General features: G+C 40.7%; 1 protein-coding gene and 2 long non-coding RNA genes across 3 annotated transcripts in view; 1 reads left to right on the plus strand and 2 right to left on the minus strand.

The window, feature by feature from the left end:
• LOC106585598 (anthrax toxin receptor 1) overlaps nucleotides 1-14,931 on the minus strand; it is a 56,576-nt gene extending 41,645 nt beyond the window's left edge. Inside the window, exon 1 of the mRNA XM_014171985.2 lies at nucleotides 14,287-14,931. Coding sequence (XP_014027460.2) covers nucleotides 14,287-14,447 — 161 coding nt within the window. The 5' untranslated portion in view covers nucleotides 14,448-14,931. The remainder of the gene's footprint in view (nucleotides 1-14,286) is intronic.
• Nucleotides 14,932-16,258: 1,327 nt separating this feature from the next.
• On the minus strand, nucleotides 16,259-18,125 carry LOC106585599 (uncharacterized). Its single transcript, XR_001323986.2, has 3 exons — nucleotides 17,836-18,125; nucleotides 17,304-17,391; nucleotides 16,259-16,336 (listed from the first exon to the last, which is right to left on the minus strand). It is a non-coding gene; the product is annotated as an uncharacterized lncRNA (long non-coding RNA).
• Nucleotides 18,126-18,341: 216 nt separating this feature from the next.
• Nucleotides 18,342-24,933, plus strand: LOC106585597 (uncharacterized). Its single transcript, XR_001323985.2, has 4 exons — nucleotides 18,342-18,494; nucleotides 23,425-23,512; nucleotides 23,636-23,741; nucleotides 24,748-24,933. It is a non-coding gene; the product is annotated as an uncharacterized lncRNA (long non-coding RNA).
• The last annotated feature ends 555 nt before the right edge of the window (nucleotides 24,934-25,488 follow it).

Genomic DNA, 25,488 nt, shown 5'->3' on the forward strand with positions numbered 1-25,488 from the left:
TAACACATATGGAATCATGTAGTAACCAAAAGAAGTGTTAAACAAAGGAAAAAATATTTGAGATTCTTCAAAGTAACCACCCTTTGCCTTGATGACAGCTTTGCACACTCTTGGCATTCTCTCAACCAGCTTCATGAGGTAGTCACCTGGAATGCATGTGAATTAACAGGTGTGCCTTGTTCATTTGTGGAATTTCTTTCCTTAATGCGTTTGGGCCAATCGGTTAAGTTGCGACAAGGTAGGGTGGTATACAGAAGATAGTCCTATTTGGTAAAATACCAAGTCCATATTATGGCAAGAACAGCTCAAATAAGCAAAAAGAAATGACAGTCCATTACTTTAAGACATGAAGGTCAGTCAATCTGGAAAATTTCAATAACTTTGAAAGTTTCTTCAATTGCAGTCGTAAAAACCATCAAGCGCTATAATGAAACTGGCTCTCGTGAGGACCGCCACATGAAAGGAAGACCTAGAGTTACATTTGCTGCAGAGGATACGTTCATTAGAGTTACCAGCCTCAGAAATTGCAGCCCAAATAAATGTTTCAGAGAGTTCAAGTAACAGACACATCTCAACATCAACTGTTCAGAGTAGACTGTGTGAATCAGGCCTTCAGTCCACTTGGGTTGTGCTGTGGCGGAGATCTTTGTGGGCTATACTCGGCCTTGTCTCAGGATTGTAAGTTGGTGGATGAAGATATCCCTCTAGTGGTGTGGGGGCTGTGCTTTGGCAAAGTGGGTGGGGTTATATCCTGCCTGTTTGGCCCTGTCTGGGGGTATCGTCGGATGGGGCCACAGTGTCTCCTGACCCCTCCTGTCTCAGCCTCCAGTATTTATGCTGTAGTAGTTTGTGTCGGGGGGCTAGGGTCAGTCTGTTATATCTGGAGTATTTCTCCTGTCTTATCCGGTGTCCTGTGTGATTTAAAGTATGCCCTCTCTAATTCTCTCTTTCTTACTTTCTCTCTCTCGGAGGACCTGAGCCCTAGGACCATGCCTCGGGACTGCCTGGCTTGATGACTCCTTGCTGTCCCCAATCCACCTGGCCGTACTGCTGCTCCGGTTTCAGCTGTTCTGCCTGCGGCTGTGGAACCCTGACCTGTTCACCGGACGTGCTACCTGTCCCAGACCTGCTGTTTTCAATGCTGTAGAGACAGCAGGAGCTGTAGAGATACTCTGAATGATCGGCTATGAAAAGCCAACTGACATTTACTCCTGAGGTGCTGACCTGTTGCACCCTCGACAACCACTGTGATTATTATTATTTGACCCTGCTGGTCATCTATGAACATTTGAACATCTTGGCCATGTTCTATTATAATCTCTACCCGGCACAATCAGAAGAGGACTGGCCACCCCTCATAGCCTGGTTCCTTTCTAGGTTTCTTCGTAGGTTCTAGCCTTTCTAGGGAGTTTTTCCTAGCCACCGTGCTTCTACACCTGCACTGCTTGCTGTTTAGGGTTTTAGGCTGGGTTTCTGCACAGCACTTTGACATATCAGCTGATGTAAGAAGGGCTTTATAAATAAATGTATTTGATTTGATTTATGGTTGAATTGCTGCAAAGATACCACTAAAGGACACCAATAAGAAGAAGAGACTTGCTTGGGCCAAGAAACACGAGCAATGGACATTAGACCGGTGGAAATCTGTCCTTTGGTCTAAGTCCAAATTTGAGATTTTTGGTTCCAACTGCCATGTCTTTGTGAGACGCAGAGTAGGTGAACGGATTATCTCCCCATGTGTAGTTTCTACCGTGAAGCATGGAGGAGGAGGTGTGATGTGTAGGGGTGCTTTGCTGGTGACACTGTCTATGATTTATTTAATATTCAAGGCATACTTAACCAGCATTGCTACCTCTGCAGCGATACGCCACCCATCTGGTTTGCGCTTAGTGGTACTATCATTTGTTTTTCCACAAAACAATGACCCAACACACCTCCAGGCTGTGTAAGGGCTATTTGACCAAGAAGGAGAGTGATGTAGGGCTGCATCAGATGACCTGGCCTCCACAATCACCCGACCTAACCCAATTGAGATGGTTTGGGATGAGTTGGACCACAGAGTGAAGGAAAAGCAGCCAACAAGTGCTCAGCATATGTGGGATCTCCTTCAAGACTGTTGGAAAAGCATTCCACGTGAAGGTGGTTGAGAGAATGCCAAGAGTGTGCTAAGCTGTCATCAAGGCAAAGGGTGGCTACTTTGAAGAATCTCAAATATAAAATATGTTTTGATTTGCTTAACACTTTTTTTCGTTACGACATGAATCCATATGTGTTATTTCTTAATTTTGATGTCGTCACTATTATTCTACAATGTCGAAAATAGTAGAAATAAAACTTTTGACAGGTACTGTACATGTCAATGTCTTTGTAAATCAGGCCCAGTAATGATCTTATTGGAGTCAGGTAAATGATCAGTCATAATGCCTAAATGTCAATGTGTTTTATAATGCAGCCCCTGTAATGATCTCAGTGTTTTTGGAGTCAGGTGAATTATCAGTCATTATGTGTTATTGGAGTCAGGTAAATGAACAGTCGTTGTGTGTTATTGGAGTCAGGTAAATGAACAGTCGTTGTGTGTTATTGGAGTCAGGTAAATGAACAGTCGTTGTGTGTTATTGGAGTCAGGTAAATGAACAGTCGTTGTGTGTTATTGGAGTCAGTTAACTTCTCTAGGGTAGGGGGCAGTATTTTGACGTCCGGATGAAAAACATACCCAAATTAAACTTCCTACTACTCTGGCCCAGAAACTAGGATATGCATGTTATTAGTAGATTTGGATGGAAAACACTCTGAAGTTTCTAAAACTGTTTGAATGATGTCTGTGAGTATAACAGAACTCATATGGCAGGCAAAAACCTGAGAAAAATCCAACCAGGAAGTGGGAAATCTGAGACTTGTAGTCTTTCAAACCATTGCCTATTCAGACTACAGTGTCTGTGGGGTCATGTTGCACTTCCTAAGGCTTCCACTAGATGTCAACAGTCTTTAGAAAGTTGTTTGAGGCTTCTATGGTGAATTTTGAGGGAATAACAGCTGGTTCAAGCAGTGGACCCTCTGAGGTCATGTAGTTACTTCATGCGCTTTCACACATGGCTAGCATTTTTTTTTTCTTCTGTAATGAATACGCTATTGTCCGGTTGGAATATTATCGATTATTTATGTTAAAAACACCCAAAGGATTGATTGTAAACATTGTTTGACATGTTTCTACAAAGGGTAATGGAACTTTTGAGCTTTTTGTCTATTGATTTGCACTCCCTCATCATGCCTTTGGAATAGTGTTCTGGACGCGCCAACAAAACAGAGGTATTTGGACATAAATGATGGACTTTATCGAACAAATGAACATTTCTTGTGGAAGTGGGAGTCCTGCGAGTGCATTCCGCCGAAGATCAGCAAAGGTAAGGAAAGATTTAAACACTAATTTAGAGTTTTATTGATGCAATGACTTGGCGGGTAGCTGTATAGCTTGCATTGATGGCTGAGCTCTGTACTCAGAATATTGAACAATGTGCTTTCTCTGTAAAGTTATTTTGAAATCTAACACAACGGTTGCATTAAGGAGTAGTCTATCTATAATTCTTAATGAATTATTATATATTTTGCCAACGTTTATGATGAGTATTTCTGTAAATTAATGTGCACATTCACCGGAAGTTTTGGGAGGCAAACATTTTTTGAACATCACTCGCCAAAGTAAAATGCTGTTTTTGGATATAAATATGAACTTGATCGAACAAAACATACATGTATTGTGTAACATGATGTCCTATGAGTGTCATCTGATGAAGATCGTCAAAGGTTAGTGCTTAATTGTAGCTGTATTTCTGGTTTTTGTGACGCCTCTCCTTGCTAGGAAAATGGCTGTGTGGCTTTTCTTGTTTAAGTGGTGTCCTAACATAATCTAATGTTTTGCTTTCGCGCCTTTTTGAAATCGGACAATGTGGTTACAGATCTCAACCATCAAAGCAAGCTATACAGTTACCCACCAAGTTCTGGAGTCAACAAAACTCAGAAATAGTATTATAAATCTTCACTTACCTTTGCTGATCTTCGTCAGAATGCACTCCCAGGACTCCCACTTCCACAAGAATTGTTCGTTTTGTTCGATAAACTCCATATTTATGTCCAAATACCTCCGTTTTGTTCCGCGTTCAGATCACTATTCCAAATGCATAATGCGCAAGCGCAAAACTCGAGACGAAAAGTCAAAAAGTTCCATTACCGTTCGTAGAAACATGTCAAACGATGTTTACAATCAATCCTTAGGGTCTTTTTAACATAAATCTTCGATAATATTCCAACCGGACAATAGCGTATTCATTACAGAGGAAAAGAAGGAACGACGCACCTGTGTGACAACTCGTTGGTCTCAGGCAGTCCATAGCTCTTATTCTCTCCCCAGTAACAGTAGAAGCATGAAACAAGGTTCTAAAGACTGTTGACATCTAGTGGAAGCCGTAGGAAGTGCAAAATGAACCCTAAGTGACTGTATACTGGATAGGGAATCACTTGAAAAACTACAAACCTCAGATTTCCACACTTCCTGGTTGGATTTGTCTCAGGTTTCTGCCTGCCATATGAGTTCTGTTATACTCACAGACATCATTCAAACAGTTTAAGAAACTTCAGAGTGTTTTCTATCCAAATCTACTAATTATATGCATATCCTATCTTCTGGGCCCGAGTAGCAGGCAGTTTAATTTGGGCATGTCATTCATCTGAATTTCCAAATACTGCCCCCTGTCACTAAAGAGTTAAACGAGTTTACTTCATCTTGAGCAGGAACTCTCAATAAACCCATGCGTATACAGAACTATACTTCAGACACATTTATACTTCAGACACATCAGATGATACGGTGTCCCATAAAGCTGAATTCGGCACCTTCTAAAGTAAACAACTATCTTGTAATCTTAATCTTTTTGACCTGTTGCATTGATATAGAATTATGTACAAACTGTCCCTAATTTCCCCACTCCACTGTGTCTCTCACAGCCTGTTTGAGTTCAGTGTGTACTGGCGGCTATCTATTGTTCCACAGGAAGGTTATCTCTAACCCAAACAACAGATGGCTTAAACAGGAGGGCAGTGGACCAGGCCTTGAAGAGTGAGCAGCCTCTAATTTAATTTCAGTCCCAATGCTCATCCCTTTGTCTTACTCTTTCAAATTACTAAGATATTGCATTATTGGATTCCTATATGAAAGCCAATTACCATTCACTTTGTTACTTTCACTAGTCTCCATATATGTTTCCCTCAACTTCGTCTCCTTTCCCAATAGGAATACCTCAATCACTACTGCTTAAACACACAGATCACTCTCAAACATAATTTTTGAAATACAGGAGACATTGTCTTTTTATGGGCTTTGTAAAAACAAATAATTAAGAATAGTCCTATGTGTGATTCACACCATGAGAAGGACACAGAGAGAGAGAGAGAGAGAGAGAACTGTCTCTAGTCTATTTTACCATTACCTTATGGGACACAATTATGTCCTTTATGAAGATATCAAGAGAGAATTCGATTTGTTATTCTAATTTGTTTATTTTTGATTTAACAGGCAGTATTGTTTTTTTGGGGATGCATGATTCACGATGTGAGTCATGTGTCCAAAGGGGGAATTACCAGTCCCCTGGGGCCCTTTCGTAAATATGAAAATTGGTTTCTTCACATGCTTGCCTGTAAAAGGAAAAAATAGATGTTGGTAATGGATGACAGTTACTCCAAATTAATTGAAGTTTTCCCTCACCTCGAGTGATAGATTTGTATTGCTGTTGTTTTATTTTCTTAGTTTTTGTCTTGCTTCAATAACAAATCTCACCAGATTGGGTCTGCTGGATGGTCGGGATTTCTCCCTAAGGATTAGCCCTCTGACTCTCTGACCTGTAACTCTGCAGTGAGATAAGCCAATTCAGGGGGGGGGGGGGGGGTGTTATTCTAAACTAAACTGTTGTTCTGGTCTGTCCTCTCTCGAGGTTATGGCGAAGGTGACCACAGATGGTATCTAGATGCATGGAAGATAATTCGGCCGAGAACCGTGTGAACCTCAACACCCCCTCTAATCGGCTGAAAATCACAAAAATAGCGTTCAGTATGGTCCTTCACCACTTCTACAATGAGACCTGAGTCTGAGCCAGCAACCTGTACCCAGCATCCAGAAGCTATCAACTGCCTTTTCTCTCATGCTTTTTCTCTCAGGAGTGCAACATGGGTCTATGTGGAGTGAGCATGGAAAGAGATCCAGTTCAAACTTCTCGCATGCTGCTGGTGTACTGGTAGGAAAATGGATAAAGACATAATGGACTGTAAGGTCCATTATCAAGGGTCATCCACTTTGAACATGTGCCATTAAAAGGACAAACTGAAACACTATCTGAAGAAGAACATGAAAAAATGCCAGGAAAGGAAGGATGAGTGCCGGGGATGGAGGGGGTTGGTCAACCGTGCCTGTAATTGTAGTTCTGTCCATGAGCTGTTCTTGTCTATTGATGTTCTGTATTATATCATGTTTTGTGTGGACCCCAGGAAGAGTAGCTGATGCTTTTGCAATAGCTAATGGGGATCCTAATAAAATACCAAATTGATTTAGGCTTATCCAAAATTGTTTATTTGGGATATCAGGTTGATTGTGGACGTCTGCACACTGTGAAACATATACTAATTTAAACTAAGAATGCGTTAAAATACCAATCTGTCATTACCACAAGTGATGAGGAAAGTGAGGGTCTTTCTTAGTAGCAAGGTTGGTGTGAAACTGTTATAACATGTTCTCTCTCTCTTCCTTGTGAATTGTTCTTAAAATGCTGTAAGGTGATCTGTGCCTCTCTGGCTGGTAAGATTTCAGAAGCTATCATGTTTTCTGCTCCTCCAGAGGATGGTGAAACTAATGAGCTGCCAACTCTGGATGAGCCCCCATTTCCTGCTGTAGATAAGGACGATGGGTAATGATTGAAGGATGTTTTCTTTTAAGTTGAGGGTAAGGTCATCTAAACCCTTAATTATTATGTGGAACACTGAGCTGATGAGCAAGCACCAACCTTTTGAAGGTCTTATTAGAATTGTTAAACAACAGTGTTTTATATTTTAACTAAGTTGATGTCCAAGGGACAGTTAGTTAAAAACAAGTCAATGCAACCCGATTGTGGTAAGAAATATGGAAACAATTGAGAGATTTATTCACCTCAAACTATTTTTGATACTCCCTCCCATTAATAGAAATATAACCTTTATTATGATTACAGTATTACCATACTAAGTAGATTGTACAACCCAGAATGAAAGGTTTTCAATTATTTTCTATGTTGATTTCCCTTACTTTAATAGGAGTATATCATTTTTTTTATATAGAAGCTAAAATCTAAATGCTTACTTAAAAATGTAATGATTATTATGACACAAGTGATAAGAGGATGGAATGTAATGGAATTTTAATATTTGTGCTTTTCTTACAACTAATTTCTGTGTTCTATTTATGTGCTGTTCTATAAACCAATTTCTGTGTTCATGCAAGTGGCTGTCTGAACGAATCCTCACTATCAGTAGCTGCAATTTGACAGTACCCCAGACCTTATTTTGAGAACAAGAACGAAAGATATCTCAGTTATAAGGTCTCAGCTTAGAGAGAAGCCTTGTGAGGTATTGGTCTGTCACATGTTATGAACCAGTATTGGTCAGTCACATGAATGAAAGAAAATGGTAATGATTCATTAATTATGCTAAATCATGCAAATATAACTTGTCTGTGTATAGCCGTATATAAGACAACTGCTGGGACTGCCCAGGCAGAGCTCCTGATTGACATGTGTACTATGGCTCATTGAGTTGGTTGGAACCTCTCCAGTGCGCTGACAATAAACATGATTCATTTAAGATTGACTTCAAGTGTCCCTGTGTAAGAATTTCCATGACACAACCTTCCCACAACTTTCTGGGAATGGTGCAGGATAATTATTTGGCTTTGGAACATTCTGAGCACATTTAAGGATCTTAAAAAACATTTTTGGGGGTGGTATTTCATTACTTTAAAAGAAAGGGTCCTAAAAGTTACAATATGTTTGCATTTCAATTTTGATAATGTTCTAGGAACATTCTCCAACTTGTCTGACATTGGGAAACAACGGTCTGTGGGAATTTCAATACTTCAGCATAATGTTTCCTCGTGGTTCTTTTTAAAGTAATGTTCTCAAATTTGTCCAAGAATGTTAAGAAACAACATTCTTCTGTGGGAATTTCAGTACCTCAGCATAAAGTTTCCTACGGGTTTGGGAGGGTCCAGCCTTCCATTAAGATTAGAAACTTGGTCTGGTTTAGTCTTAACCATATGGATGTTTGGTAACACATAATTCCAAGATCAAAAGACCTATCCGGGGCCCTCAAAGTAAAGATAATTGATGATCAGGAGTCTGGGAGGGGGTTACAAATCAATTTCCAAGAAATTCCAAGTGCATCATTTCACTGTCCAACAGTCAACTACAAATGGAGAAAATTCCAGGCCACTGGCAATCTACCAAGGACAGGTCATCCCACCAAATTCAGCCCAAGAGCTGACCAAAAGATGTCATAGAAGACTTTTAAAAAAAACAGGGTAACATGAAGGGATCAACATGCCTCTCTTACCACAATCAATGTGCATGAGTCAACTGTCAGAAAGGGACTTGGCCTACATGGGAGGTCAGGAAGGAAGAAGCCTCTGCTCTCAAAAAATAATACCAAGACACGACTGATGTTTGCCAGACAACACCTGGGTAAAGACTGAAACTACTGGAGCAATGTGCTCTGGACAGATGATTCAAAGGGGGAGTTGTTTAGCCACAATGCCAGATGCCATGTTTGGCGAAAACAAAACACTGCCTTTGAATAGAAGAACCTCATACCAACCGTAAAGCATGGAGGCGGTAGCATTATGGTTTGGGGCTGCTTTGCTACCTCAGGGACGTGCCAACTTGCCATTATTGAGTCAACCATAATGTCAATATTGTACCAGAGAATTCTTGAGGAAAAGGTGAGGCCATCTGTCAAATAGATGAAGCTCAACCGAACATGGATATTGCAACAGGACAATGATCCAAAACACAAAAGCAAACCTACAACAGAATTGTTCAAAAATAATAAATGGAGGGTTATGGAATGGCCAAGTCAAAGCCCAGATCTCAATCCTGTCAAAATGCTATGGGGAGACTTGCATGCAAGAAAGCCCTTAAACATGACACAGTTGAAGCAGTACAGTAAAGAATGGGCAAAAATTCCTCTGAGTCGATGTAAGAGACTGATAGACTGTAAGAAATGGCTACATTGAGTTATTTCAGCCAAAGAGGGCAACACCAGCTGTTGAAGCTAAGGGTGCACTTGTTTTTTCCGCACTATGGAATTGCATTTCTGTAGATTTGATGAATAAATGATTGCAAAGTATAATCTTTCAGTGTAATTTGTTAAATTAGTTTTCCTTTATCTGTCAATAGTGTTGAAGTGAAGATTACATATCCACCTGTCCAAATATGTCCAAAAAAATACAACTTTCCAGGGAGTGTACTTGCTTTTTCTCATGACTGTATTTAAAGTCATGTTCTCAAATTGTTCCGAGGATATTAAGACAACTTTAGTAACGTTCAGAGTATGTTTTTTTTTTTTTTTATGATTTAAAAACGTATACATTCCATTCTCGGCATCAATAAAACTCTCTCTATCCTCTATTTTGTTAAGTGTGTTCAGGTGTGTTGGCCTCCCCCATTAATTGGCCACACCTGATCTTAATTAGTGCTTGTTTCCATCCTGTTGGCACAATGTACTAATTCCATGGATAGAAAAGAGATTATCGGTTTGAATCTCACTGATGCCGTATCACAATAAAAAAGAAATGTGTTTGCATGATTAAAGCATGATTCATTTCCATGTGTTTTATCTGTGCTTGGAGTTTAAAAGGGTTAACCCAAAATAAGATAACAGTTTTATTAAAAGTCTTATTGAAACATTCAGGGAAAGTTTTAAGGAAGTTATTAAAAAACTTCCAAATAATCTATAATTTCTGTTCTCAGATTGTTAATAAAACCTCCCAGGAAAATGTTCACGGAACCAGAGTAAAACGTTCTCAGAACCTCCCTGCAACCTAAAAAAAAAATTCTCAGAAAAGGCTACATTTTCCCTTCCGTTCCCAAAACCAATAGGAAACCAAAAACATGTGTTCACACAACGTCCAAGGAACTAAATGTGCTAGCTGGGTTCTTAGCAAAGAGCAATTTCTCAAGCAAGAATTTTGATAGGACTGTCTGGTAGTGGTCTGAGTTGGGAGGGGAAAACTGAAAACTAGCTGTTATTGGCAGACAGGTTTGGAACTCTCTTTCTTTTTGGTCTATTAGTGTAATTTACCGCCTGATAATGTCACCAGGCAGGCCAAAACGCCATCCCACCAAAACAGGCTGAAATTTCAGGCAGTCTTTTCAAACAGCTCTTACACTAAAAATAAATTATCATAATTTTCACAATTTCACAGTACTGTGTTCTTCTAAACTCATAGTGTGGAAATATACACTGCTCAAAAAAATAAAGGGAACACTTAAACAACACAATGTAACTCCAAGTCAATCACACTTCTGTGAAATCAAACTGTCCACTTAGGAAGCAACACTGATTGACAATAAATTTCACATGCTGTTGTGCAAATGGAATAGACAACAGGTGGAAATTATAGGCAATTAGCAAGACACCCCCAATAAAAGAGTGGTTCTGCAGGTGGGGACCACAGACCACTTCTCAATTCCTATGCTTCCTGGCTGATGTTTTGGTCACTTTTGAATGCTGGCGGTGCTTTCACTCTAGTGGTAGCATGAGACGGAGTCTACAACCCACACAAGTGGCTCAGGTAGTGCAGCTCATCCAGGATGGCACATCAATGCGAGCTGTGGCAAGAAGGTTTGCTGTGTGTGTCAGCGTAGTGTCCAGAGCATGGAGGCGCTACCAGGAGACAGGCCAGTACATCAGGAGACGTGGAGGAGGCCGTAGGAGGGCAACAACCCAGCAGCAGGACCGCTACCTCCGCCTTTGTGCAAGGAGGAGCAGGAGAAGCACTGCCAGAGCCCTGCAAAATGACCTCCAGCAGGCCACAAATGTGCATGTGTCTGCTCAAACGGTCAGAAACAGACTCCATGAGGGTGGTATGAGGGCCCGACGTCTACAGGTGGGGGTTGTGCTTACAGCCCAACACCGTGCAGGACGTTTGGCATTTGCCAGAGAACACCAAGATTGGCAAATTCGCCACTGGCGCCCTGTGCTCTTCACAGATGAAAGCAGGTTCACACTGAGCACGTGACAGACGTGACAGACGTGACAGAGTCTGGAGACGCCGTGGAGAACGTTCTGCTGCCTGCAACATCCTCCAGCATGACCGGTTTGGCGGTGGGTCAGTCATGGTGTGGGGTGGCATTTCTTTGGGGGGCCGCACAGCCCTCCATGTGCTCGCCAGAGGTAGCCTGACTGCCATTAGGTACCGAGATGAGATCCTCAGACCCCTTGTGAGACCATATGCTGGTGCGGTTGGCCCTGGGTTCCTCCTAATGCAAGACAATGCTAAACCTCATGTGGCTGGAGTGTGTCAGCAGTTCCTGCAAGAGGAAGGCATTGATGCTATGGACTGGCCCGCCCGTTCCCCAGACCTGAATCCAATTGAGCACATCTGGGACATCACGTCTCGCTCCATCCACCAACGCCACGTTGCACCACAGACTGTCCAGGAGTTGGCGGATGCTTTAGTCCAGGTCTGGGAGGAGATCCCTCAGGAGACCATCCGCCACCTCATCAGGAGCATGCCTAGGCGTTGTAGGGAGGTCATACAGGCACGTGGAGGCCACACACACTACTGAGCCTCATTTTGACTTGTTTTAAGGACGTTACATCAAAGTTGGATCAGCCTGTAGTGTGGTTTTCCACTTTAATTTTGAGTGTGACTCCAAATCCAGACCTCCATGGGTTGATAAATTGGATTTCCATTGATTATTTTTGTGTGATTTTGTTGTCAGCACATTCAACTATGTAAAGAAAAAAGTATTTAATAAGATGATTTCTTTCATTCAGATCTAGGATGTGTTGTTTAAGTGTTCCCTTTATTTTTTTGAGCAGTATATATAAAAAACATGAAAATCACATTTTTGACTGCAAATGACCATAGAGAAGAAAACTCACGAAACGTTTCTCACCATCAAATTGCGAGACGGTAGGTTAGATACTCTTTCTTTCTGTGTGTGTGTGTGTGTCATTGTTTTAATTCCTGTCTTTACTCTCATCTTCTCATTTCACTGCCCTATTATCTCTCTCTCTCTCTTTAAGCATTTCTCTTTTTCCATTGTTAACAGGATACGAGTCTCAGCACAGACAGCGCAGCCAAAAGGCTGAAACATTGGAACATCTGGACCTAATGGAAAAAGGGTTCTGCAGACACAGAGAGGAGGAGATACAGAGATACAGAGAGTGATGAACAGACAGAGAATGAAGAAGGACAGTTATGGTAAAAAGGGGAAGGATATCAATTCAAACAAACGAAGAGCAGGTAGAAGAGCGCAGCAGAGGAATGACTATAACAGAATTAGGGGGACAGCAAGTACAAATCCAAGCAAATACACAGAGTAATACAGTGCTGGGTGTCTAATATTCTTGTTGTATTCACATGTATTCTTCTGTTAGCTAAAACAATGCGCACACACACACACACACACACACACACACACACACACACACACACACACACACACACACACACACACACACACACACACACACACACACACACACACACACACACAGCAGTAGGTAGAGTATGTAAATGTTCATCATTCTCTCTACATCTGTCTTTTGGATCCTACAATTCCAGATCTCTGTCTGAAGTTCCACTTAGCTAAATGTTGTGCCACCACAGAAATGTCTGCCTAGAGTTGGCATTCTGATTTAAGGGGAAAATTTAAAATCAATCTTCATCCAAGAGTAAAATGCTTTTTAAACAATTGAAGAGAGGGAAAGGCAGGCCCAAATGAAAGAGGAAGAAGATGAAGCCTGCTCTTCCACATTAGACAGATAATCATCCAAACAATAAGTTATAGTTTTAAAGTATTGAAGTCCAGAAGGTAGCAACATCTATTAGAACCAGATGAGGCTCCATTTGTTTACCCAATCATTAGGTCTGTCTCGTCTTTGCTCACAATAATCAGGCCTTTTTAGTGGAGGTTAAGGAAACCAATATGTAATTTGGTCATTTGGGTGAACTAACACTACTGTAGAACTACTGTAGAAGTGACAGGGAAACTCTACTTATAAATGAATTTGAGAACCTCATAGAGTAGCCTAAATGAGGTATTGGATTGTAGTTGGATCAGTTAAATTCAGCCTCTTTGCCCAACTGTAGTAAAGCATGGAGAAAAAAGATATTGATTTGACTGTTGTGATTCAACAAGAGCTCAGCCTGCACAACTTATGCATGTTTACTGTATGTGACTGATGGAGTATCAAATGTGCCACTGTTCACCAGCAATCCAGATCTATCATGGACCATAAAGCGTGGCCTGAGAACTTTACAAGAAAGCATCTTGCTCACTTCATTCATCCCGGCCCAAAGGGGAATTCCACTGGCCTTTTACCCATGCTTACCATAAATTCACAAGAGACAACTACAGATAGTTGGACCAAATGCTCGATCATTGTCCCACCATCATACTCACCTTGTATAAGATACTGGTTGTCAAAGATACAGGAACCAAAAATATATGTTTTCCCCATTAGGTTATATTACATTTCTAGTCAGACTGCATTCAACATTGTATAAAGTATACATAAATATAGCAATTATGTAATATCAGATTGTTTATTTGATAAGTGTAATAACCATTGAGAAAACGCTTGTGAGCCTTTCATTTTGACATTTTGGCAATTTGATATTTTCATGGGCATTATTACCAGCATATGGCAAAATAAAATGTAAATTGCTTCATATGGCCCCAGGGGGCATGATAATAACAATAACATTCCTGAACGTGTCTAAGTATGACATCATGACAAAATTTGAAACATTGAGACTGGCAACGACAGATGTGACAACAAGATGTTTCTGCAAATTAAACATGAATTGTGCTTTGGTGAAATATGAAATAAGATGGTCACTATCTACCTAGTCTTAAAGTCGAAGTTCACAGATTTTACAAGATGCACTCAACAACCAACAGTTCCCCATCTAAACTCTGCCCCCAATAGACATGACAAGCAGCGAAGGTGAGGTGGAAAGAGAAGGATGAATGACAAACTCACTTGTCCAGAACGAAGTAGAGGTCAAAGCCCCCGAAGCAGGATGGTCCACCCTGCCCTCTGTCCTGGTTGTGCCCAGCGTTACCAGCTGTCAGCACCACCAGCGCACTTACAGCACCAAGCAGCACTGGTAACCAGGAGCCTCTGCACCCATACAAAGACATTATTCCAGTTTGGAGGAGCTATTTCACATGAGAGGAAGAATAACACCCCCTTGGAAAACAAGTGGAGAAAAAATGATTCCTTATTTCTGTATCTTCATCCAATATTCTTCAGCATTGAACATAACTTATCCAAAAGGGTGAAGTGGAAGGCAGAGAATGCACTGATGCTATGAATCCAGTCTGTCTCAATTGAGTCAGGAGGCTCTCATCACTGGCTCGGGGACAAGCACAGGCTGCACACACATGCACTGAGCCTCATATTAGCCCACTCCTCTTATCTCGCCTTTTTCTTTTGCTCTTTTCTTACTGTTGGGAAGTAGGACAGGGGAAGTGTATTCCAGGCAGCTCCAGAGAAACCTATGTAATTGTGTCTAACTTAAAGCCTCCTTCCACGACTCCGTGACTTTCTTTTCCTTTTTTCTCATGGTTGAGGTAATGAAGACAGAGGTGAAAGACAAACTATCCCCTTCTACTGCCATCTAGTGGTGTCAATCACTACCAGGAGCTCATAAGATGAAATAAAATCTAATTGTATTTGTCACATGCACTAAATACAACAGGTGTAGACTTTACCATGAAATGTCTAGTGTAAAGTCTACAACTATTGTATTCGGTGCATGTGACAAATACAGTTTAATTTGATTTTCTCCTGGTATGGAACCTTGTCATACTGACTGTCACCACTAGATGGATAGTTTGTCTTTCTGAAAGTTTCAGTCTGTTTACCTGAGGAGTAGACTATAAACCAGCATAAATATACTGATTTAACTTTTTAATGTTTAGAAAGATAACCTTGAAATGGGCATGGTCTAATTAATTTAACAAACAAAAAGACATTTAATACATCACAAAATCAATAGTTATTTATGGTTGCTTTATAGTAAACCCCTCTAAACTTCAAACCTGTTACATTCAGTTTCTTCTGCATTGGGAATAGATTAACTAAAAATGTCATAACCACAAAACAAATAAGTCAATGACCTGAAACAAACACTGTCAGTAAAGGGTGTGTAAACTTTTGGGGAAATTTGAATGTAAGGTGTATTATGCAACAATGCAACCTGCAAATAGCCATTTGAAGTATTTTTTACTGGCTTAAACTAGACCTTACAAAAACACTCTCACATATTTTGGTATTGATATTTTTCTGGCAGTAAATGACAGTTAACATCTATCATGATGTTCTTGAAGTAAATAAAGCACGGACACCCTAAGGTGAGGTGTTGAATAACAGAGGATGATCTATACAAATGAAACAGAAAGTTGCACACTAACACGTATCTTTATTTTTCATTTGTATCATGATGTTTTTACCATTTCTATTCAACCAATACAATTAATCAGACAACAGAACATTCACATTTGACACAAAGTAAGCTGACAACATATTTTATTCATTGTATACTGAGAACACAGTGAAGAAAACAAATCACTACCCCACAGAGCTGAAGATAGGGCATGAAATTGAGGGATCACTCTTCTTAACCACCTTGAATTCACATGCCTTTTGGTCCCACTCCTTCATGCAATCATCAGGAAAATCTACGGGAGTTGCATACCTGCAATCAAACAATCAACAAATGTGTAAATTGTGTAAATATTGTGTAAATCGATAGAATTTCACTCACCCAGTCTATTAATAAACGCCTGAGATTGCTTGTGTGGATATTTTGAGAAGATTACAATGGATTGTATATTCTTTTAGAATGATAGATACAGACTGGGAAGGCTGAGGGCTACATAGACCATGCATTTTGTAGGTGATAGTATAAAGCCGTACCCCTGGCAGCATGAATTACAAGTGCAGTCCATGCAGTCACTGTTCCTCCAGTGGGAACCAATAGGATGCCATGTCTTGTCCTTGTCATCACGGCAATGGGTAATGATGCCTAAACAAGAAAATAGTATAGCATATTGTATATGTTTGTTGTATTTGTGTATTTGATGTAGCCTGCATATCATTCTTTTTAGCCAACATTCCACTCCTTAGCAATCCTGTTATTTGCAAAGAGACTGGCCTTTCTTTAATCTTCAAATATCACCATTCTATCATTAATGAGCTCGAGGAGATCAGGGGACTTGATTCTGATTTGGTAACCCCCATAGCTATCATCAATCACAAAGTTATGCAAATTGGAACTCTATCTCTATTTTTCTCCACAGATGGATGTTCCAGCTTTGGTGTACGGTTGCTAAGCAATCATGTTTTGTTGTCCAGACAAAAACCAGTCTGTCAACAGTTGCTAGCTCAAGTCTAAATTCTTAAACTGAATATACTGAACACAAATATAAACGCAACATGTACAGTGTTGGTCCCATGTTTCATGAGCTGAAATAAAAGATCCCAGGAATTTTCCATAAGCACAAAAAGCTTATTTCTCTCAAATTTTGTGCACAAATCTGTTTACATCCCTGTTAATGAGCATTTCTCATTTGCCAAGATAATCCATCACCTGACAGGTGTAGCATATCAAGAAGCTGATTAAACAGCATGATCATTACACAGGTGAACCTTGTAAAAGGCTAAAGTCGGCCCTGGCTTTGATTTTAAGCCTCAAAATAAACAACTTGCCTAGCTAACCTCTAAATGTTTGTTTTTTAATTTGTTATAATTCTAATTCTTTTTTTTGAGGCTCCACATGTTGTCATGGAATATATGAATGTTATTTCCAACAACCAATGAGCAACTCTGTCGGAAATCCAGCTGCATATTGAACGTTGAGATTGCCGAAAGGCCAGTCTCTTTGACAAATAACAGAAGTGCTAAAAAGCTAAAAAGACTGGTAACCAGACTATTATATGTTGTGTGTGTGTGTGAGTGAGGGGGGGGGGGGGGTTAATAGTCTTTTACTTCACCTGGCTTCAAGGTCATAGGCTTCGTGTAACAAGAAGCATGGAACAGTGGAAGCAGCACACACAGGATTAAAGCTAGAGCCAAGGACTTCTTCACAGAGAGGAGAGGGAAAACATATGTTATTGAGGGGAATAAACAAGCCATTGGCCTACCATTGAACCTTCAAAACAATTCTAGATAAACTAGCAAAACCGAACTGACACATTTCTACATTTTGAGCTTATCATTGACCCTACCCTAGGTTATAAAATAACGTAATATTTGTCCAATGCCCTCCTCTACTATGTAATTTAAATCCACCATCCATTCCGGTTTAAAACACATATGTGGGGGAGTTCAAAAGATTCATTTTGCCAGCAGTATTTATTATGTCCACGTTGTGATAAATAAAACGTGCAACTGAAACCCCATCACCAATTTTCCATTAGGAGTTAGAACAAGAACACAGCTTCATCAACCAAATTCAAGGACGGTTCCAGCTCCTCCAAATTCCTACTAACTTGTACATAACATGCCAAATTTTAAGAAACTTACCATGATTCACAAGAATGTAGACTGGATTCTAAGGTAATTCTAGGGATCTTCTAGGGTAGAGAACTTCACACGCTTGTGGGTCTTTTGGAAGTAGCTTACCTTTGGAATCAAACATGGGCTGGGGTCAAACACTGTCAGTAAATAGTGCACGTGGACTTTAGGTAAATCAGAATTGAAGGTCCTCTACGCAACAGAGCAACTTGTAAATAGCCCTTAGTGTGTATGATATGTAGTGGTAAAATTAATTCAGAGAAAAAATATATAAAAATATATAATTTATTGGACATATTTTGAAGCTATGAAGTTTCTTGTTTACTGGCTCAACCCAGACTTTATAAACACACACAAACATTTTGTTCTTCTATCCTCATGGGGACCTAAAATGTATTTCCATTCAAACTCCTATTTCCCCTAATCCTAAACCTAACCCTTACCCTAATCTTAACCCCTAACCCTAAACCTAACTCCTAACCCTAGCCCTGAACCTAACATAGTAAGCATGTTTCTCACTTTTGTTTACTCTTTCCCCATCCCCACCCCTTTATTTAATTCCAAAGGCAGGCTACTTCCAAAAGACCCACTACTTAAAACCATGTACTTCCCTACAAGAACTCCAGTAGAATTACATTACAATCCAGTCTACATTCGTGTGAATCATGGTAGGTCATTTTGCATGTTATGTTTTCAGTATTTTGAAGGTGATAGAACAGTCCTTATATTTGGTTGATTTTCCATGATATGTAACAACACCAGAAGCTGTGTTCCTGCTAATTTACTGTAATTTACTATAACTCCAGTAACATACAGTGTATTCAGAAAGTATTCAGACCCCTTGAGATTTTTTTTACATAAGTATTCAGACCCTTTAATCAGTACTTTGTTGAAGCACCTTTGGCAACGATTACAGCCATGGGTCTTCTTGGGTATGACGCTACAATCTTGGCACACCTGTATTTGGGGAGTTTCTCCCATTCTCTGCAGATCCTCTCAAGCTCTTTCAGGTTGGTGGGGAGCATTGCTGCGCAGCTATTTTCAGGTCTCTCCAGAGATGTTCGATCGGGTTCAAGTCCAGGCTCTGGCTGGGCCACTCAAGGACATTCAGACTTGTCCCGAAGCCACTCCTGTGTTGTATTGGCTGTGTGCTTAGGGTAGTTGTCCTGTTGGAAGGTGAACCATCACCCCAGTCTGAGCGTTCTGGAGCAGGTTTTCATCAAGGATCTCTCTGTACTTTGCTCTGTTCATCTTTCCCTCGACCCTGACTAGTCTCCCAGTCCATGCCACTGAAAAACATCCCCACAACATGATGCTGCCACCACCATGGTTCACCGTAGGGATGGGGCCAGGTTTCCTCCAGACGTGACACTTGGCATTCAGGCCAAAGAGTTTAATCTTGGTTTCATCAAACCAGAGAATCTTGATTCTTTAGGTGTCTTTTGGCAAACTCCAAGCGGGCTGTCATACGTCTTTTACTGAAGAGTTGCTTCCGTCTGGCCATTCTACCACAAAGGCCTGATTGGTGGAGTGCTGCAGAGATGGTTGTCCTTCTGGATGGTTCTCCCATCTCCACAGAGGAACTCTGGAGCTCTGTCAAAGTGACCATCGGGTTCTTGGTCACCTCCCTGACCAAGGCACTTCTCCCCCGATTGCTCAGTTTGGCCAGCTCTAGGAAGAGTCTTGGTGGTTCCAAACTTCTTCCATTTAAGAATGGTGGAGGCCACTGTGTTCTTGGAGACATTCAATGCTGCAGACGTTTTTTAGTACCTTTCCCCAGATCTGTGGCTTGACACAATCCTGTCTCGGAGCTCTATCGAAAATTCCTTCTACCTCATGGCTTGGTTTTCACCTAAACTGACATACCCAAATCTAACTGCCTGTAGCTAAGGACTTGAAGGAAGGAAATGCATATTCTTCAAATCAAATCAAATCTTATTAGTCACATGCGCCAAATACAACAGGTGTAGACCTTACAATGAAATGCTTTCTTACAATCCCCTAACCAACAATGCAGTTTAAAGAAATACGGATAACACATCCTCATCTGCACATCTATCACTCCAGTGTTAATTGCTAAATTGTAATTATTTTGCCACTATGGCCTATTTCTTGCCTTACCTCCTTACTTCATTTGCACACAATGTATACAGATTGTCTATTGTGTTATTGACTGTACGTTTCTTTATCCCATGTGTAACTCTGTGTTGTTGTTTTTGTCGCACTGCTTTGCTTTATCTTGGCCAGGCCTACATGGTTAAATAAAGGTGAAATTAAAAATTAAAAATAAGAATAAGAAATAAAAGTGACAAGTAATTAAAGAGCAGCAGTAAAGTAACAATAACGAGACTATATACAGGGGGGTACCGGTTCAGAGTCAATATGCGAGGGCACTGGTTAGTTGAGGTAATATGTACATGTAGGTAGAGTTATTAAAGGGACTATGCATAGATGATAACAACATAGAGTAGCCGCGGTGTAAAATAGGGGGAGAGGGGTGGGCAATGCAAATAGTCTGTGTGTCAAGGCTGTGGGTAATTGGTGAAAGGAGTCAGGCGCAGGAGAGCTGAGATGCGTGGACAAGGTATTTAATTCAAGAAAACACTAGTATAAACACAATACTATGGTGCTGGAAAAATACCGGTACCACGAAATAAACGGGCATAAATACAAAAGCCGGTAACAACATACCAGCCGTCAGAATACAGCCTTACAAATAAAACAAACACGCACACAAACATGGGGGAAACCAGAGGGTTAAATAATGAACATGAAATGAGGGAATTGAAACCAGGTGTGTAAAAAACAAAGACAAAACAAATGGAAAATGAAAAGTGGATCAGTGATGGCTAGCTGGTCGGTGACGTCGACCTCCGAACGCCGCTCGAACAAGGAGAGGGACCGAGTCCGGCGGAAGTCGTGACACTGGGTAGCTTTTTGATTAGATGTTCAGGAATCTTATTGCTTGGGGGTAGAAGCTATTTAGAAGCCTCTTGTACCTAGACTTGGCGCTCCGGTACTGCTTGCCGTGCCGTAGCAGAGATAACAGTCTATGACTAGGGTGGCTGGAGTCTTTGACAATTTTTAGGGCCTTCCTCTGACACCGCCTGGTATGGAGGTCCTGGATGGCAGGAAGCTTGGCCCCAGTGATGTACGGGGCCGTTTGCTTTACCCTCTGTAGTGCCTTGCGGTCGGAAGCCAAGCAGTTGCCATACCAGGCAGTGATGCAACCAGTCAGGATGCTCTCGATGGTGCAGCTGTAGAACCTTTTGAGGATCTGAGGACCCATGCCAAATCTTTTTAGTCTCCTGAGGGGGAATAGGTTTTGTCGTGCTCTCTTCACAACTGTCTTGGTGTGCTGGGACCATGTTAGTTTGTTGGTGATGTGGACACCAAGGACCTTGAAGCTCTCGACCTGCTCCACTGCAGCCCCGTCAATGAGAATGGGGGTGTGCTTGGTCCTCTTTTTCCTGAAGTACACAATCATCTCCTTTGTCTTGATACCATTTGAAAGGAAACACTTTGAAGTTTATGGAAATGTGAAATTAATGTAGGAGAATATAACACATTAGATCTGGTAAATGTCACGCCTGCTCCCGCTCCCCCTCTCTGGCGCTCGAGGGTACCAGGCTTCCCATCATTACGCACACCTGTCACCATCGTTATGCGCATCAGCGCTTCATTGGACTCACCTGGACTCCATCACCTTATTGATTGCCTCCCATATATCTGTCACTTCCTCAGTTTCATCCCCGTGTCAGCATTAATGTCATTATGTTCCCCTTGTCCAGACCCGGTCCTTATTTTGTTTTATTTCTGTTTACCCATTAAATATTCACTCCCTGTTCTTGCTTCTCGTCTCCATGCGTCTGTCCTCACAGTAAAGTATTATACTGCGCAAACAAAAAAACATGCGTTTTCCAAAAATGTTTTGTTCCGTCATCTTTGAAATGCAAGAGAAAGGCCATATTTTCAGATAGGAGGCAGCAGTGTGTGTGCAATGTTTCAGACTGATCCAGTGAAGAATTACATTACTGCACAATATTTTGTATCGTGTCTGCTAGAAGTTTGCCCAAATGTGCCTAATTGGTCAATTGATACATTTTCAAGTACATAACTATTGAGAACATGCAAAAATGCTATGGTTATAAAGAATTCAAGTTTACAAGCTCCCAGGAATGTCATACATGATGGATCATTCGCTTATACACTAACTTTCACACATCTAGATGGCCGATTGAGGTGCGTGTGGATCCAGAGACAGCAGTGGGGTCAAACTGTAGGCATCAGTTCCTACATTTTAACATAAAAATTGATTTTATCAAACAAAACTATGCTACATTTTATCTCTGGGGCCCTCAGGATGACAAATCAGAGCAAGATTACTGAATTTAAGTACATTATTTACCTTCAGAGGTGAACGTATCAAATCAGTTGCAGTGATACAAGTTTGTTGTTGTTGTACACTCTCCTTAAACGCCATGTTATTTTTTAAACTAAACTAGCTACTGTTAATTGGACACTGCAGTTAGATTAACAATAATTTAAGCTTTCTGCCCAGTTAAGACATGTCTATATCCTGGAAAGTTGGCTGTTGTATACTACTTCATTCTAGTCACATTAGCATACATTAGCAACAACCGTCCTGGTTTAGGGACACCGATCCCGTAGAGGTTAAAGCACCTTTGGCAGCGATTATAGCCTCAAGACTTCAAGCTTGGTACCCCTGAATTTGGGGAGTTTGTCCCATTCTTCTCTGCAGATCCTCTCAAGCTCTGTCCGGTTGGATGGCGAGCGTTGCTGCACAGCTATTTTCAGGTCTCTTCAGATATGTTCGATCTCGCAGTCCCTGCCGCTGAAAAATATCCCCACAGCATGATGCTGCCTCCACCATGCTTCACCTTAGGGATGTTGCCAGGTTTCCTCCAGATGTGATGCTTGGCATTCAGGCCAAATAGGTCAATCTTGGTTTCATCAGACCAGAGAATCTTGTTTCTCATGATCTGAGAGTCCTTTAGGAGCCTTTTGACAAACTCCAAGCGGGCTGTCATGTGCCTTTTACTGAGGAGTGGCTTCCATCTGGCCAGTCTACCATAAAGGCCTGATTGGTGGAGTGATGCAGAGATGGTTGTCTTTCTGGAAGGTTCTCCCATCTCCAAAGAGGAATTATGGGGTATTGTGTGTAAATTGATGATGGAAAAAAATATTTTATCCATTTTAGAATAAGGTGGTAACGTAACAAAATGTGTAAATGTCAAAGGGTCTGAATACTTTCCAAATGCACTGCAAGTAGCCTAATGGGGTTTCATTTTGATATGATAATGTGGACATAAAAATAAATACTGCAAAATCCCCTTTGTTTGAGTCTGAATGGATGGTGGATTTAAACGACGCAATAGAGAAAAGACATTGGAAAAATAAAGTTACCAGTATTTATTTTCTAGAGTAGGGTCAATTAACAATTATTTTAACATGTTTAAATGTGTCAGTTCCCTTTTCTAGTTCTTTATCTTCAATGTTTTGAAGGTTCAACGGTAGACCAATGGCTTGTTTATTCCCCTCAATAACATACGTTTTCCCTCCCTTCTCCCTGTGAAGAGGTCCTTGGCCCTAGCTTTAATCCTGTGTGCGCTACTGCCACTGTTCCATGCTTATTGCTACAGGAAAGCTATGACTTCTGACCCGGGTAAAGTAAAAGACTAAGCTAACCAGCTAACCACCCACATAAACACAAACATTTTTTAATTACGCTAGTACATTGGAAAAGACAACAAACCTACACAATATTTTAAATTGTTTTCTTGTTTAGGCAGAACCCATTGTCGTGACGACAAGGACAAGACATGGCATCCTGTTGGTTCCCGCTGGAGGAACAGTGATTGCATGGACTGTGATTGTTTAACATGCTGCCAGGGGTAAGGACAGTAAACACAGCTTTATTCTAGCACCCACCAAATGCATGGTCTATGTAGCCCTCAGCCTTCCCAGTCTGTATTGTCACACTAAAGGAATATTGTCACGTAGAGTAGGCCAGAAGGCTAAACTGGAAAACCTAACCTCTATAAAAGATAAAAAGATGGCGGAGCCGCAAAAATTCTTCTGTGCAAAGGTGTTTATTTACATAGTGATTCCGGAACAAAAACAACAGCACTGCCATCAAACATATACCTTATGGGACAGCTTAACAACAAAGCTGCCCCACCCACAGCTCAATCCAAAATGCCACTCTGAACTGAAAGAGAGGCTCCTTTTGTAGGGGTAGCCCCTCCCCTCAGACCAATTAACACTAATTAATTAAGCAATTACCTATTCAACCTACAGTTTCCATTTATCTAAACATACCAAAATATATATTGCAACACGTTTATGAAACAACATCACAATATAACATTTACAAAATGACATCACTACTGACAGTGTCTTCCAATATCTCCATTGACATTAATGAGCCATTCCGGTCAGGCACTACAAAGTAAGCCCAATTCCCTTAGCTCGGGTCCTTATCCAGCATACCCGTAAACTATAGAGATGGAGAGAGAGAGGAACAGAACAAACAACCGCGCTCATCCATAACATCGATAAGTATACTAAATATTGCTAATATTAAATATGAACACCTGTCTTTATTTCTTTATACCCTAACTGGTTACTGAAGTAAGTGTGAAATGTATGTACTAAGATAGAGAAGTTAACTTATCTGATAATGGAGCAGGGAGGAGTGATGAATGTGTGCGTGCGTTAAAGTACCAAATGCTGCCCGCGGCCAGTGACGGACTTCTACGTCACAAATATACAACCCATTGTTATCTTCTCAATATATCCACACAAGCAATCTCAGGCGATAATTAATAGACTGGGTGAGTGAAATTCAATTGATTTACACAACAAAATGATTTGCTGGTGTTGATTGTTTGATTGCAGGTATGCAACTCCCAATGATTTTCCTGATGATTGCATGAAGGAGTGGGACCAAAAGGCATGTGAATTCAAGGTGGTTAAGAAGAGTGATCCCTCAATTTCATGCCCTATTTTCGGCTCTGTGGGGAAGTGAATTGTTTACTTCACTGTGTTCTCAGTATACAATGAATAAAATATGTTGTCAGCTTACTTTGTGTCAAATGTGAAGGTTTTGGTGTCTGATTCATTGTATTGGTTGAATAGAAATGGTAAAAACATCATGATAGAAATGAAAAAGAAAGATGCGTGTTAGTGAGCAACTTTCTGTTTCATTTGTATAGATCATCCTCTGTTATTCAACACCTCACCTTAGGGTGTCCGTGCTTTATTTACTTCAAGAACATCATGATAGATGTTAACTGTCATTTACTGCCAGAAAAATATCAATACACAAAGATGTGAGAGTGTTTTTGTAAGGTCTAGTTCAAGCCAGTAAAAAAACGACTTAAAATGGCTATTTGCAGTGTTGCATTGTTGCATAAAGGACCTTAAATTCAGATGTCCCCCTTAAGTCCACACACACCATGTACTGACAGTGTTTGTTTCAGGTCATTGACTTATTTGTTTTGTGGTTATGAAATGTTTAGTTAATCTATTCCCAATTTAGAAGAAACTGAACGTAACAGGTTTGAAGTCCAGAGATATTTACTACAAAGCATAATCAATGAGTTAGCCAACTAACTTTGATAAGCAACCAGAAATGAC

The sequence above is a fragment of the Salmo salar genome, chromosome ssa24 (genome assembly GCF_905237065.1).
Source record: "Salmo salar chromosome ssa24, Ssal_v3.1, whole genome shotgun sequence".
NCBI lineage: Eukaryota > Metazoa > Chordata > Actinopteri > Salmoniformes > Salmonidae > Salmo > Salmo salar.